The sequence below is a fragment of the Nuphar pumila genome, chromosome 10 (assembly GCF_984573655.1).
Source record: "Nuphar pumila chromosome 10, dmNupPumi1.hap1.1, whole genome shotgun sequence".
Lineage (NCBI taxonomy): Eukaryota > Viridiplantae > Streptophyta > Magnoliopsida > Nymphaeales > Nymphaeaceae > Nuphar > Nuphar pumila.
The window spans coordinates 82,065,981-82,082,724 of NC_143258.1; the positions used below are offsets into that span (position 1 = coordinate 82,065,981).

Here is a 16,744-nt window from a genome sequence, read left to right on the forward strand (position 1 = left end):
CTCTCTCTCACACACACACACACACACACACACACACGCACACAGTAATTTTCAAATGCCTACCGAGCATTTGGTTCTGAGCTCCCCAATTTTGTTCACTTTTAAGCAAATGTTTCCATTTGTGCACTGCGCATGGTTTAATCTTGGGTCAATGATGATTATAGAATCAAAATTGCCATGTTACTCTTATAAAAATATATTGATAATTTACATTTAAAGCATGCCGGCTGTTCATTATTCTGAAGCATTGAAGGTTACTGGAGCGAAACAAGGATTTTATTTGTCGATCAGTTTATTAAGAAGAAAATTTTGAAGGCAGGATTTTACTTGACAAGTTGGGTTTGTAATGGTAAATTGGTCGTTTTAGCAAGTTTAATGGGGGTTAACTCATGAGGTTGTTTGCTTAACATGAAGTACAAGGTTGGGGTATCTTTGTAAAATAAGAAAACTTTGGTGGACATAACCGAGTTTTTGGCATCTAAACAAGGAGAGAGAATGTTTTTTTTTAGGCAAACTGGGGTTAGGCAGACCCCTACCAGATATCTCGTAAGCCCCATGTGGCAGAGGGATTCGAACCTGGGCCTTCAGCTTGGCACAGGACCCCGCTTACCACATGGGATACCACCTCGGTGGTAAGGAGAGCCAATGTTGACTGCATAAGTGGTGGTGGATAAAAAATCAGTATATACTATCCTGTGGAGAATGAACGAGGCTGGCCTCTAGCATTCTTAGCCCATAAGCGATATTGTCCGTCATTGGAATGCTGCCCCTTCTTGAGAACACGTATTTGATAATGATTAGACTTTTTCAGGGTTGGCTTAGGAGACGATGCTCTTTATGCAGAGAAGAGACCCATCAAACGCTGAAGAAATTCAGAGAGAGGCAGAACCCATATCCTTATACTGAAATGCTATCATACGAGAGAGAGAATGAGAGAGAGAGAGAGAGTATAAGTCCTTGGTAGATACCATCTGCATCTCAAAAAATGATCTTGCTTATATACCGTGAAATAGTGACAAGAACAATCAGCTTCCATGGGAGAGAAAGCACAATTTCTTAAGCTCACAACAAACTTTATTCCCAATGCCTGGTGATCTCAAGTTTCTGTTAGCTTCAGTTTTACTAGCTGACAAGCAAGAAAAAACTCTACAGAAGGTTTCCAAGGCCAGTAACAACCGGATGAGAAAACTCTGCGTCTTCACAGGCATGTCGTTTTATTACATCGGTCCATTTGAAAGAAGAAAAGATATTCACCAATGATTTACATTTGCTTGATGAAGATTCGGTCATCTGCATCATGTACAGGGCCAACCCGAATGTTCCATTCATCTGGCATATCAATAATTGTGTGCAGCCCGACCAAATCAGAAATTGGCCTTCTCATCTGCCATCATTGATCCACTGGGTGTCCATGAAATGCGAACTTGCGGCAGCTCACTGGATGGTTTTGGCCTGATCCAGAAATACAATCGATCAAAGCAAAATTTCATATTGGACTTGCTCTTAGGACCTGCAAGGAAAAAAAAAAACGAGGCTATCCTTCACACAACACTGTTAACATATTTCTGATTAAGGCAACTGTCAAGCTTTAAGCAACAAGTTTTCATTACATGAACTGACCTGGTTCTGAGCACTAGTTGAGGTAATCCAGCGCTGAGGAGATGTGGATAACCTCCTTGGTTCGCTGATAATGGTTGGTGTACTAGTTCGTGAGCTTCTATCAACTGCTAATCGAGGTGGCATTTCTCGCATGACCCATAGCACAACACTTGATGGCACAGATGAACCTGGCAGGCCACTTAAGAAATCAACTCATGAAAACTTCATTGATGGAAGTGCACCAGGAATCACAAGGACAAGCTTCCCACTCAAAACATAATACTAGCTTTGCTGATGGAAAGTTAGAAGAGAACAAGTGGTACAAAAAAAATGGAAACATTTAACCAAGAAAAATAGATAGAATTAACCCTAAGAAAGAAAAAACAGCAAGCACAATGGGAGTTAGATGTTGTCATCCAACTATTACGACAAACATACAGCTAAACATGATCCGGCCCACTATATATAAAAGCAGAATAGGTCACTAACTTTGAGAATAAATTTGATGAATCCCCACAGAAATGATACCCAAAATTAACATGGCATCTAGAAGATAGGTTTTGGACCCTTTTTGGGGGGTTCTCAAACAGTGAAGTATGTATGTGAAGTATCTAGATGCTGATAGAGCATGGAAGGACCAACATGACTACTGGCAATTTCAGTTGTAGAAAGGCAATCTTTTCCATTCTTTTAGGAGGAACAAAAATAGAAAAAATGGATTGCATGACATTACATCAGGTTGGAAAAAGTACTACTTTTGTCCTTTGCCAAATGCAATGAATGAAGTCTTAGATGTACTCTGGTCGGGTCTGCCCTAACCCAGCTTGCTAATAAACCAAAAAAAATAGTACTTTCCCTGACTGGTCCTTACTGTACATAGCTGCACAACGGTTTGTCTTGATTTTTACAAAAAATTCTGAATCAGAGCATCGCTACTTTAAAATGAACAATTGGATAAAGGATTTGTTGAATATACATCTCAATGAGCATTTAGAGGGCCAGCTGCCTGGCAGAAACAAGCAGTCAAACTAAACAATGACCATTCCAACGATAGGGAGAAGAAAGTACCTATAAAATAATACGAAATTATTAGAAGAGACGAGTATACAGCATCTATATGCTTTGAATGCCAATTATGAAAGACCTGCCACCAGAAGGAAAACAGAACTTCACCAACTGGATAAACACAGAGTTTCACTGCTTTTGCAAAGAAAGAAGTGTAACACTGCCTGAGCAGTAATCACTTACGGGAATATCAGTAACAAGAGCCACTAGAGCACAAATTGTGAAACATACAACAGAGACTGATGCCAGACCTGTAACCTGTAGTTTTATACAATGTCAGAGAAACATTGAAACACAAGGAACAATATGAACTGGAAATTAAATGGATCAGATTTCATGCATATGATTAGAAGAAAATGCATGCAAAATTGGGAAAAAAAGGGAAAAAGTTTCATTAATATCCATGTCATGAAACTAAAACGTGTACTCTCTAGCTTCTATCATTGTCACCAATGTTAGTAACGGGAATATCTCAGGCAATTCTTAGGATTCTTTTTGCAAATATCAAACAATTCTCACATTTAAAAAAAAAACACATTTAAAGCAACGTAGAGAAGGAAAATAAATTTTAATGGTTTTTTTCCACAATATGTCAAAAGGTAACAAGTCAAAATGTACAAAAACATTGAATTAGATATTTGTAAAAAAACCATGATAATATCACATCATGATATTTTCACAATATTTTCATAGAAGAATATTTTTGAATACATCTGATTATTTCACCTACTATGTTGTTTGACCAAAATATCATGATAATATTGCAACTTTTATGAATATAAGCACTGCCATATTTTCAATCAGGTGGAAATGGCACAAATTTGTTTTTATCATAATTCACATTATAATCATAACCATCCAAGTCAAGTCCTTTAATTGCCGTAGTAGCACAGGAATCACCTTCCAGATCTCAGATGAAGCCCTTTCAGATCTAACTTTGCTCATTTTTGAGAATAACAAGAAACCTGGTTTGACAAGTAAAGAGAAGAAAAACAAAGAAAATTATGAATATACTGCAACAAATATTTCTAGGATATTAGCATCTAACACAGATAAGGCATTATGATATCATGACTTCATGGGAAGGAAAGTGAACAGTAATAAATAGATATTCTGCAGGACTGAAGCCAAGAGAAAAATGAAAAAATGTGCAATACGGTTAAGATGGGGATGAAAGGCTATTAAACAAAAACAACAAATTCACATTAATACACAAAGAGCTATTCACCAGTAAATATATAACATTGGTAATTGATCATTACATTGCTGGAGCTCAAAACATTCCAACCATATTTGACCTTCTTGCGCTGAAAGAGTAAACATATCCTGGTCAAGACATGTATTTCCATAGGCACTTTCTACTAGTGACCTAATATTTCCTTTTTCAGTTTTCAAGAGCAAGTTATCAGCAAATCCACTTTAACTAGATCCAGCTTCAACGATTCAAGAACTAACTTTATTGCATCTTCATGTTTTTCTCCTTTCAAAGGACAAAAAGGAGAAAGGTATTCATTAATGCAGATGTGCGCAGAAGAATCTAAGACCACAATTGCTAACTGGCACTTTGTTACAGAAACACAAAATGTAGCTTAGGAGAGCCAGAAGAGTCAACGGCTCAAGCCCCTCATGCCACAAACCATTTTGAAGCATGAAAGTGACTTCATAAGGATCATGTATGTAAATGCAACTCAGTCAGTGATAAGGGGAATAATTTGTGGAACAACTCAAAAAGTACTAACAAGTACTATAATAATGATAGTTGCTTATTATGAGCAGAACCAATTGAAGAATTTATCAGTTTAATTCAATTCAGGCATCATGGAAAGAAAAATAGATGGCTAATGAATGATAGGCCAAAAATCTCTTTCAGAAAAAAAAGGATGGTAATAAAAAAATGGCACATTGCTGCAGATCTTAATAATATGTTAGAAACTTAACAAGCAATGGGCAAAATACAGTCTACCATAGCATGCTAAGCCACCTCCGAGGAGAAGCATCATTGTAGCAAAAAGATCCAAATAAACCTGAAAAACAATGATCAATATTAATTTACTCTCCAATTTCTCATATAAAAAATAAGGTTACAGACAACAAAATAATAGCTAAATACATAAAAAAGGATATATTGAACTATATATACCAATGTTGTAAGCATCGTACCGTATCAAACGATACGGTACGATAGATATCGTTACTATGGGGAATATTGATATGATACACACTCGTATCGCGATACAAGTGTGTATCATATATGTATTGTCCGATATAGCCCCGTATTGTAGCATATCATACAATACAGGGTGTATCGTACGATGTAGATTCTGCACACTTAGAAAAGGGCTGAATCATAATTTTTCAGTTTTAGGTTTTAAAGACCTCTTAAAGGCCGATGTAAAACCATGTCCCTCCCTCTGCCCACGATAAGAGATCATGGGAGAGTGGGGATGTTTCAGGAGAGAACCGTAAATGTGGGAAGTGGTGGGGGTGACCCCCCACCACTCTCGTGGGTCCTATAAAGAGAGCCATGAGCTCCCTCATCCTCCCAGTTTTTCAGAGAAAGAGAGTGAGAGAGAGCTTGAGAGGGTGATCGAGAAGGAGAGAAAGGGAGCAGCACTGTCATCGGCAGGTAATCCCATCCCCCTTCAATTTCATTTTCTGAGAGAGAGGGAGAGAGGAGATGCCCTATGTCTCCATCGCCGGCAACCATGGGTTGTCGGTGACCTTTACTGCCAGAATATGAGAGTCAAGGGAGAGGGAGGCGGAGCCACCCTCTCTAGCGTGCAGCTTAGTTGCACCGTCCCTGTTTTTGGCAGCCACCGGCAACCACACTGGGTTGCTGGCACTGCCACCGTCGCTGTCACCGTATCAAGTAGGGGGCAGTCTCAGCTATCGATGATCGGAGGGGTCGCCGGTGGCATCGGCGTGGAAAGAGAGCAGACAGGGAGGGGTGGTGGCACCCTTGCCACCACCGCAGGCAACCGGGTGGTTGCCAGCGTTGTTTGAACCAAAGGGAGAGAGAGAGGCGACAGAGGGGTGCTGCCTCTGTTGCGGGTTTAAAAAAAAAGAACCCAGACTGACTCAGTCCAAGTCTGAACCAGACCGAGCCGACAAACGGTCTGGGTCTGGGGGGGGCGACCCAGACCGGGTCTGCACTGGGTGTGACCCAGACTGAGTGTGATCAGGGTGAAAGAAAAAATTATATATATATATATATATATATATATATATATATATATATATATAAAATAAAGAAACTGAGACAATAGCTGTCTTGGTTTCCTGTTACAGGAAGACAAGTCTGGGTCTGGAAACTTATTTGGACCTGATCCAAATTTGTGGTTTGGGATTCAGTTTGGACCAAATCCAACGGGATCAGGATTGGGTCCATTTGGTACAAAATTCAGAATAAGCTAGACCCAGTTCGGCCATACTGGATCTGGATCCAGTTTGCTAGAAGGTTTGGTAACTGAATCCTTTTAGGATCAGTATGAACCAAACCCAGACCAAGTTGGGTCTAGATACGATTCAATAAATTCGGGAATAAGTGAGTAATAATGAAAAAATAAGAAAACAGGTTAGACCCACTTGGGTTGGGTCGAACTCTATTTGCATACATACTTGTATGAACGAATATATATATATATATATATATATATATATATATATATATATATATATATATATATACACACAACAACAACAACGACGCCTTCATCCCAAAACAATTGGGGTCGGCGATATGAACCAAAAAAGAAAATCATTCTGGGTCTTCCACATGAATCCTTCTCCAATCATTTTTATCCAATGCCATGTCCTCGGTGAGGTTCAAAGCATTCATATCCTTTCCTATCATCTCCATCCAAGTCTTCTTAGGCCTACCCCGACCTCTTTTAACTAATATATTTTTTCATTTCTTCATCCTTCAAACTGGAGCATCATTAGGCCTTCGCCGAATATGTCCAAACCACCGTAAACGATTCTCTCTCATCTTATTTTCAATGGATGCAACGCCTACCTTCTTATGTATCTCCTCGTTTTGAATCTTATCTTTTATTGTATTTCCACACATCCATCTAAGCATACGCATCTCAGCTACACACATTTTTTGAATATGATGTCTCTTGGCAACCCAACATTCCGTACCATATAGTAAAGCGAGGTTAATTGTCGTCCTATAAAACTTTCCCTTCAACCGCAATGGCATTCTACGATCGCACAACACTCCAGATGCAGTTTTCCATTTCATCCACCCAACCTTTATCCGATGATTTACATCTCCATCAATTTCTCCATACTTTTGAATGATAGATCTCAAATATTTGAAACAATCATCCACCGGTATTTCTTGATCACCAAGCTTCACTACACTCCCATCACTACTTTGTTGCTTACTAAACCGACATTTCATATAAAACCTCTTGCTTTCAATGTCTGTCTCCATAATTCTAACTTAGCATTAACCCCAGCTCTAGACTCATCAATCAAAACAATATCATTAGCAAACAACATACACCACGACACATTTTCTTGAATTGATCTCGTAAGCTCATCCATCACTATAGCCAATAAGAAAGGGCTTAATGCAGATCCTTGATGTAACCCAACCGTTATAGGAAAATTGGTTGTCACCCCTCCACAAGTGCGGACATTGATTACTACTCCTTCGTACATATCTTTAATTATACTAATGTACTTGAGAGAAACACCTTTCTTCATCATTGTCCACCAGAGAACATCCTTAGGTACTCTATCGTATGCCTTCTCCAAATCAATAAAAACCATATGCAAATCTTTGTTCCTCTCTCTATATCTCTCAATAAGTTGTCTAAGAAGATGTATAGCTTCCATAATTGATCTTTCGGGCATAAAACCAAATTGATTCTCCGATATCATGACAACCTTCCTCAACCTATACTCAATCACCCTCTCCCAAAGTTTCATAGTATGACTCATGAGTTTTATACAACAATAGTTTGTGCAATCTTGTATATCACCCTTATTCTTATATAGAGGCACCAAAGTACTCTTCCTCCACTCATTAGGCATCTTATTTGTTTGCCAAATCTTGTTAAAAAGATTTGTCAACCATTTTAAACCTTTCTCATCCAAGCATTTCCAAGCCTCGATAGGTATACCATCTGGGCCAACTGCCCTTTTTTATTTCATTTTCTTCAAAGCCTCTGCAATTTCTTTCTTTTGAATCTTGCGCATGTAGTCACGATTCATCTCATGAAAAGGAATAGAGAAGTCTCCAAGAGACTACGCATGACTTCCATTAAATAGCTTATCAAAATAATCTTTTCATCTCTCCTTAATCTCCTCATCTTTGACTAAAACCCTTTGCGTTTCATCTTTGATACATCTAACCATACCCAAATCCCTCGATTTTCTATCTCTCATCTTTGCAACCCTATAAATATCTTTCTAACCCTCTTTGGTATCCAACTTGTCATAAACCTCGTTTCGAACTAATTTTTTAGCTTCCTTCTTTGCTATCATATACTTCTCCAATTTCTCATTATCACAACTCTTAGATTTCTATAACACTCTCTTTTAACCTTAATAGCTAATTTGACATCCTCGTTCCACCATATATACGAATGAACTTTGGCACAACCAAACCTGGGTTCAGTCTGTCAAGTATGGATTGAGCTTAAGTCGAGCCATGTTCTGACCTAGACTGGGTCAAGTCAGTAAAAAGGCCAAATTACCCTTGAAGCATGTGCTTCGTAATTTGGTCATAACTCCTCACCCCGAACTCAGAATCGGGTGAGGTTTAGTTCGTTGGAATCAAGACGTAGAAGGAAATTTTTTCTATCATGTTTTCATGACCAAACACGCAGTACGAAAAATGAGGTCTTACAGACCACCATCAAGAGGGGTAGTTTGGTGATTTTATAAAATATGAAGAGATATATGTTTAGTAATTAAGTGAGTCTTTATGTTATGAACAAATCCTATTACTACTACAAGAGACTTGACTGCAGGTTAGAGTTCAGTGCTGGAATTCGAGGTAATGAATATTATGAGCATTTTCTAGTTAATAATAAACAATGATTGTTTACTATGTATGAGATAGTTTGCATGAAATCATATATATTTGAGAATGTAGTCATTACTTCGCATATACTGTAATTATATTCTAGAAATAATTTGTATGCATGCTTGAGAGACCGAATGATGCATGTGAGTTAGCCACAATGCCGAGAATGGTTTTGTCTAACCTTGAGTTTTCTATGCATGTGAGGAAATTGTGTGATTTTAGACAAAAATCCATATCCTATGCTTCTTGAGAATATAAAACTACATGCATGTGAACATAATTGAGTATTTGAGTGATTTCCTTGAGCTCCTTTCTTTTAGTTATATTTACTGCAATTTGAGTTATCTTAGCATGTTAAACTTAACCCCATAAATTCTGGAAGAGGCAATGGATGAAAACGGCTACCTAACAACAGTTAGAGTGAGAGTCACCATAAGCATGGGCCACCAGCGATTTATTGATGTAGATACACTAGATCGATATAGAGACACTACATCTTCTACATGCTTAGATTTTTGTGAATATCGAAACCTTAAGAATATCCTGAGAAACTTACTTGAGACAGAGAGAAAATGAACTTGAGGGAATTCATGCGGGAAAAACAAGAGTTGCATAATATATACTAGGGGTTATGTTTCACTCAATGATTTGAGACTCTACGAAGACCAAAATGTAACATAAGCCATGAACCTTAGGGGGCAAGTATAGCTCCTCAGTTTGACTCGCTAGCGAGCTAGCGATCGATGACTTCTCTTTTACTGTAGTGCCTAGTGATCTCAGTCAAGATCGCTCAGAGTAGCTCATAGTCTAGCCAACATAGTAGAATTGAAATATTCTACATGGGTTTCTATGCCCATAATAAGTTATTTTCGATATAGCCAATCTAGAGAAATAGATAACATTGAGTAAATGCTAACTTTTGAGTTTTGAGAAGGTTAATGGGAGGATTAAAAGAGACAAAAATTTGTATTATGTGATAAAAAACTAAATTAAGACTGAGGGCTTTGAACCCACTACAGTTGTAAATCAGAGTTCTATATTGCTTATAATTGTTCCTTACTGAGTTGTAGACTCACCCCCCTTAACAATTATAATTGTAGGTTCGTAGAGGTCTTTCAGAGACAGGTCGACGTAGTCGCGACTTCAACAAGTGTTCTTAAGTGGCTGATATGCCCAAGACAACAAATGTATTGATTGCTTAGGGTATTTGATCAGGTTATGGAAGATGTTTAATCTCAAAATATTGTTTAATTCATTATTGATATACAACAAATTATAGGGCAACAGGTAAAGAATTTGCAGAAAATTATAGGTCATTCTTTTGGACCCCGTGTGTTGTCCATTGCATAGACTTCATGCTTGATGACATCGACAATATGGATGAGATAAAACACACAATTGAATGCTGCCAAAAAGTTACTAAATTTATTTATAATCATGCATGAATTTTGAACTTGATGAAAAAGTACACTAGTGGTATTGAGTTGATTCGTAATGCAGTTACTAGATTTGCTACAAATTTTTAGACAGTGCAAAGTTTAATAAAGAATATAACTACACTAAAAATATGTTTTCAACAAATGAGTATAATGCATATACCCATGCATAAAAAAGAAAGTCGAGAAATTATAGATATTGTATTCAGAATTGAATTCTGGGATTCATGCATGAAGTTGTTGAGAATCAGTATACCTTTGGTGAAGGTGTTTCGATTGGTTGATAGTGAAGACAAACTAGTTATGGGTTATCTTTATGAAGCGATGGATAAGGCAAAAGAGGTCATTAGAGATAATTTGAATAGGAATAAAAAATTGTACATCCCTATATATAACATCATTGATCATAAGTAGGAGTGTAAACGGGTCGGGCTATAAGGTTTGGGTATGGTGACAAATAAAAAGACCCGATTAAGACCCGAGTCTGGACCTGAAGGTCCGATTAATACATGAAGAGAGGTATAGTCTTTGAAATTTTATACCAGACTCGAACCTAACCCAAGTTTCGTCTAAGACCCTTAAATTTTCAATATAAAAATGATAAAAAATATTAATTTACCGAGTCTGGTTCATGTAGTTCTTATCGGGTCCAGGTATGCTTTCTCTTATAGTAGACCTGATTAGACCTGAGTCCAAACTCGATACCATACCTAAAAATCTGGTTCAAGACTGGTTCCATCTGGGTCCGAACCAAACCCGACCCATTGGCACCCCTAATCATAGGTGGACTGGGCAACTTAATCAATCTCTTTATTCTACAACATATTATTTAAATCATACATTTAGATACTCACCTACATTTAAAATGGACAAGGAAGTCAACAAGGGACTCTGAGATTGCATTAAAAGGTTGAACCCTGATTATAGTGTTCAAAATCAAATTCATAAGGAAATAAAAATTTAGGATAATGCATTATATGATATGAAGAGACCTGCAACAATGTGAAACCATTCCATAATGCATCCAGGTAATTTATTGTCTATTTAAATTTTAATTTCATATTGTTATTTAGGTATGATGTTTTGTATGAATGTATCTGTTATTGTTTTATTCATTTCTCATTTTCTTGTCTTTTTCAAACATGTGGTGGATCAGGTTTAGAAGTGATGTTTCAAACTTGAGAGTTTTTTGTCATTTGTATTTTTAACCAAACGTGTAGTGCAAGTGGATGCGAGAAAAATTGAAACATCTTTAAGCAAACACATACACAACGAAAACGTGGATTTGAACACAAAAAGATCTATGACCTTGTCTACATTCGCTACAACTTGCGGTTGAGACAAATGTATATAAATTTATAAAGTTTATTTATCATTTTCATGTGTTTATTTAAAGTTTTTTTTATATCATACAAAACTCAACTAATTTTAATTTTTTCATGTCAACTTTTTAGGCAACTAGAAAAGTTATCGTCAAGGAAACATAAAAAGCAATTTGATCCCATTAGTTTGAAAATATTTGACGTATTGGATGCATAGATTAAAAAAGAAGCAAATATTCTAAATGAAGAAGACATTCAGTGGATAAACATGAAAAGAGCTTAGGATGTAGATGATGAAGAGCCCACGTACATTGGAGATGATGTGAATGTCGAAGGAGGACAAGAAGAAGAAGATAATGATGATGATGATGATGATGATTGATGGTATATTTTTAAAAAACTTGATTATTGTTTGCTGTGTTATTTAAAAAAAAACTTGGTTATGATGTTTTATGAAGATCACATAGACATAAATGTTTCATAGGTGATTTTATGGTTGTATTTTGTGCAATTCGTCATTATTTCACGTGTTATGATTTTTTTAGATTTTTTTCTAATTTTCCTGATTTTTCCTGATTTTTTGGAATTAAAAAAATATATTAAATTTTTGTTATTTTTTACGATACAATACGTATCTTATTTTGGACCAGACCGATATGGGTAACAATACGATACTTACAACCTTGATATATGCCACCTTCATTTTTTTAGAATGTAAAAGAAAAAATTGGGAATGCAAATTTTTTTTTTTTTGAGAATGTATTATTATCATCATTAAAGCAACACACACTTGCAAAACATTGTCCATATCAACACATCTCAAGTCAATATGTTGCCCCACTCCCTCGTACATACAAAAAATAATAGAAGAGATGAAATCCTTACTTCAGTCATCTAACCCCACTCTTAACAGAAAAAGGGCATATTTTGCACAATGATTTAGAAAGAAAATTAATGAGATGCCAGCAATAGTGTTGAACAATGTAGTATCAAGCCCATACCCGAGCCACAAGTGAAGAATCAATAGGATTTTTTCCCATACCAACCCATATTAGCACTGCAGCTGTGATCGCTAAAGAGAAAATAAATAAAGTCACCTGGAAAGAAAATAAAGCTCACAATTAGTAGCTGTGACAGGACTTGCCACAGTAAAAGTGCAAAGTAGTAAAAGTAGTATATCATTTGGATTTATAATCTGAACTGTTTATTCTGCTTGTAATGAACAAGAAGGATATCGGGAAAGTGGAGGCATGATAATATAATCATCCACAATACCTACCAGTATTACAACTTTTTGTCGGCTTCCAATATGCACGGCTTGCAAGGGGCAACACTTTCTACGACTTTCCACATGTTGAACACCTGCTCTGCTCTTTGTCTTTTCCAGCAATGCTTGGTAAGCACAATCATCCTCTTCTTCCTCAACATCATTTGCCTGATGGCAAAGGTCAACCCTATAAAACATCATCATAAATGTGTTCTTATAATAAAGCAATTTACAGTAATGATTGCAGGAAAAATACAAAATCTACAAAACAAAGAAAATCAATCCACAAGAAATTCATAGTTGTAGCACAAATTTAGTGTGGATCATTTGAAAGAGAGATTTGTGACTCTCAACTAGACTTTATCAATAGATATTTATTGTGAGTTTAGGTTTATTTGTCCTAGAAAGTTCTACAAAGGAAAGTAGTCAGATTGCTTAAGATCTATGGATGGGACGTGTAACACTACTAGTGTCATAACTTTAGACTTCTGGAAAGATGACACATCCTTTAGACATGACAAGAGAGGAAAGGGTGACTTGATGAGTACTATCTCATGGAAGCTCTAGACTCGACAAAAACATGTTAGAGGGATATTGTAAGTTAGTTCAGCTCAATATGTGGTGGTTAGCCTTGTAGATAGGGCTGGGAAACAAGATGAGCAGCTCGCTGTTCAGCTCAGTTCAGCTTGTGAGAAGCTCAGATCGGCTTGGAAATTGAGATTGGCAAGCCGAGCTACAAGCCAGCTCATTTAGGTAAATGAGCCAAGCACAAACATGGCAAGCTCGGCTCGGCTTGGCTCGTATAAGCTCGTTTTACATAGCATACACTTATATATTATATATAATATACATATTATATGTATTTTATATATTTATTATATATGGAATGTCGGTTTAGTAAGCAACGAAGTAGTGATGGGAGTGTAGTGAAGCTTGGTGAGCAAGAAATACTGGTGGATGATTGTTTCAAATATTTGGGATCTATCATTCAAAAGTATGGAGAAATTGATGGAGATGTAAATCATAGGATAAAGGTTGGGTGGATGAAATGGAAAAGTGCAACTGGAGTGTTGTGTGATCGTAGAATGCCATTGCGGTTGAAGGAAAAGTTTTATAGGACGACTATTAGGCCCACTTTACTATATGGTACGGAATGTTGGGCTGCCAAGAGACATCATATTCAAAAAATGAGTGTAGCTGAGATGAGTTTGCTTAGATGGATGTGTGGAAATACAATAAAAGATAAGATTCGGAACGAGGAAATACGTAAGAAGGTAGGCGTTGCACCTATTGAAAATAAGATGAAAGAGAATCGTTTACGGTGGTTTGGACATATTCGGCGAAGGCCTAATGATGCTCCAGTTTGAAGAATGGAGAAATGGGAAAATATATTAGTTAAAAGAGGTCGGGGTAGGCCTAGAAAGACTTGGATGGAGATGATAGGAAAGGATATGAATGCTTTGAACCTCACCGAGGACATGGCATTGGATAGAAATGATTGGAGGAGAAGGATTCATGTGGAAGACCCAGAATGATTTTCTTTGTTGGTTCATATCACCGACCCCAATTGTTTTGGGATGAAGGCGTAGTTGTTGTTGTTGTTGTACTTTATGTATATATTGTATATATTATCATGCTTAAAAAAATTTAGAAATAATTTTTTAAAGAAAACGAGCCTGCTCGTAATAGGCTCACCAAGCTCGGCTCGTTTACCAGCCCTAATTGTAGAATAGTGAAAGGTTCTTGTCAAATTCCAGTGTTAATTTTAATAACAAAACCTAATATTGTAGGTGGCCTAGAACTTATATCTTCAACAGCGGGATTCAGCATCAAAACAAAGGGATTAAAAAAACTTACCAAAATGACAGAAGCAGAAGAAATGTTGCAACAAACAGAATCTGTGGAAAGGCTGCAGAACACCATTTCAATAAGATACCAGGCAACAAGCACTCAAGTTAACATATCCATCTGTGGATGAGAAGAAATCAAATAAATTATCTTATTCTAAATATGAAGGATCAAAGCATACCCATGAGGATAAATCCACATGCATGTGACCAACACGACCATCCCTTACAGTTGGCAACAAGAGTTAGCAGAAAATAGATCGTGTAACCTGCAAAACCAATAAAGCATTTCCTAGACCTTTAAAGGGCATGTATAACTAACAAGAACCATGGCCAGTTGCCAATGGCACCAGTGAACTCCAAGAATGTCAAAATTGAACAGGTGTTGGTCAAATTTTCCACATGATAGATTACCATAATTATTTACATATTGAAAATGGTGTACAAGCACCCATTTAACAAGTATCTCATGAGTACACGGTCCATGTTGTTAACTTTCCTTAATTATTGCACAGATTCAGAACATAGTCATCAGGGACTTGGATGGTGGGTCAGAAGTACCTGGGCGCTTAGAGAGCCCAGAATGCTACGGTAGGATCATTTAAACTACAGTAAGCCTTTTTTCTCTCCATAGAAAGGTATTGTACGACATTCATGGCAAAACCATAAAAGAAAAATCATACCAGTATTAGAAGATCCGATCAATAGATGAAAGATCTGCACCAAGATACATGTCGCCATAAAATTCACGCACAAGCTTGTCAAGAAACAAATCACGAATACCAAAATTCTAAATTTGTAAAAAAAAAAGGCAAAACAAAATACGGCAATCCAAATTAGCCTCGCTTTAGCAAGTTAAAAAACGGAGATTCATTCTCATTTTTAGCCTGAACAGAACAATGCAAGTTTGGCAAACAAAGAAGAATAGGCATGATAAGTTCACCAAATTTAACCTTGATCCATGCTTACCCATAAACGAAAAAAGAATGAAAGTTTTCATACAAACAATCTGGAGTCATTTTCAAAAAACAGAAAAGGACTCCACAATATCAAATGCACAGCAGAGCCACCCACGGCCACTATCAAACCAACAAATCGTAAGCACCATATTATCCCTACCCCAGTATTTTCTTGCAAAAATCCAATGCGTACTCTATATCTTTAAACCCTCACGAATTCCACGACCACAACCGTGAGGGTTTAACCAGCATTACCCTAAACCACAACCCCCCCAGCAATCATCCAAATTTGAGACAAATTATCGAAATGACTAAGATAAAACGACGATGGTGGCAATCTCACGACCAATTCTAGAACTCAATCACCCAAATTCACACAATCCACAACTAAATCACACCACAATCTTCGAATCGAACCTCTAAACATCTTCCCATCCGACAAGAAAAACCAAATATTTTATACTGAAAATCCATCTAGCTCACCTTCTGGCGCGTCCACCCGACTTGCCTATTCCGCAAATGGATCCTCAACAACTGAAACGAAGAAATCCAGAAAAAGGATCACGAAAACGAGAAAGAGAACGAAACTAAAACCACAAAAAACCCTAATCGACGAATCAAGAATCAAAACTCCCCCCAAAACCCTACTTCACGAGAGAGAGAGCCCTCTCCACCTGAGAGAAGGCGAGGGCAGCGACGACGACGTCGACGCAGGCGAGGGAGAGTGCGGTGATGGCGGAGACGGGATGGAGGCACCCTCCGGGAGTCACCGCTCCGTGCAGCATTGTCGCCGGAACCATCCGGGGAAGGCCGCCGGAAAATCCCTCCTCCTCGGGACGGCCGGATTCAGGAACTCGGAGGGATATTCTCTCAGATGCAGTCGCTCGCTTTTTCTAGACGGCTGGATCGATCAACGAACTACTAACCCTACATTGGACGAAAACAGACTCCATAGCCACCAGGCCACCCTTGATATGGGATCGTGGATTATTTAATAGGATAAGATGTAAAACTGGGTCGGGTTGAGGTGAATCTGTATATGTCGATGCAGGATCCAAATTTCAACATGGATCGGACTTTTGCTTCTTCGGATCTGGACTTTGGTTCTGTGTATGATCGCTTAACATAAATCTCGGTGAGGTGAATATCAAAACTTTCAGGCATTATCCAATGCCCAAATAACAAATCATCGAGTTTGGATCTGTT

The 16,744-nt window shown here is 37.5% G+C and overlaps 1 protein-coding gene across 1 annotated transcript; it reads right to left on the reverse strand.

Moving 5' to 3' along the window:
* Positions 1 to 972: 972 nt before the first annotated feature.
* LOC149827051 (tobamovirus multiplication protein 1-like) lies at positions 973 to 16,499 on the reverse strand. Its single transcript, XM_090020214.1, has 13 exons — positions 16,213 to 16,499; positions 16,022 to 16,072; positions 15,263 to 15,296; positions 14,762 to 14,848; positions 14,590 to 14,641; positions 12,745 to 12,919; positions 12,467 to 12,562; positions 4,628 to 4,688; positions 3,565 to 3,629; positions 2,848 to 2,922; positions 2,668 to 2,743; positions 1,621 to 1,787; positions 973 to 1,510 (listed from the first exon to the last, which is right to left on the reverse strand). The coding sequence occupies exons 1-13, from the start codon at positions 16,336 to 16,338 to the stop codon at positions 1,487 to 1,489; spliced, it is 1,089 nt and encodes a 362-aa protein (XP_089876340.1). The 5' UTR covers positions 16,339 to 16,499; the 3' UTR covers positions 973 to 1,486.
* Between the last annotated feature and the right edge of the window lie 245 nt (positions 16,500 to 16,744).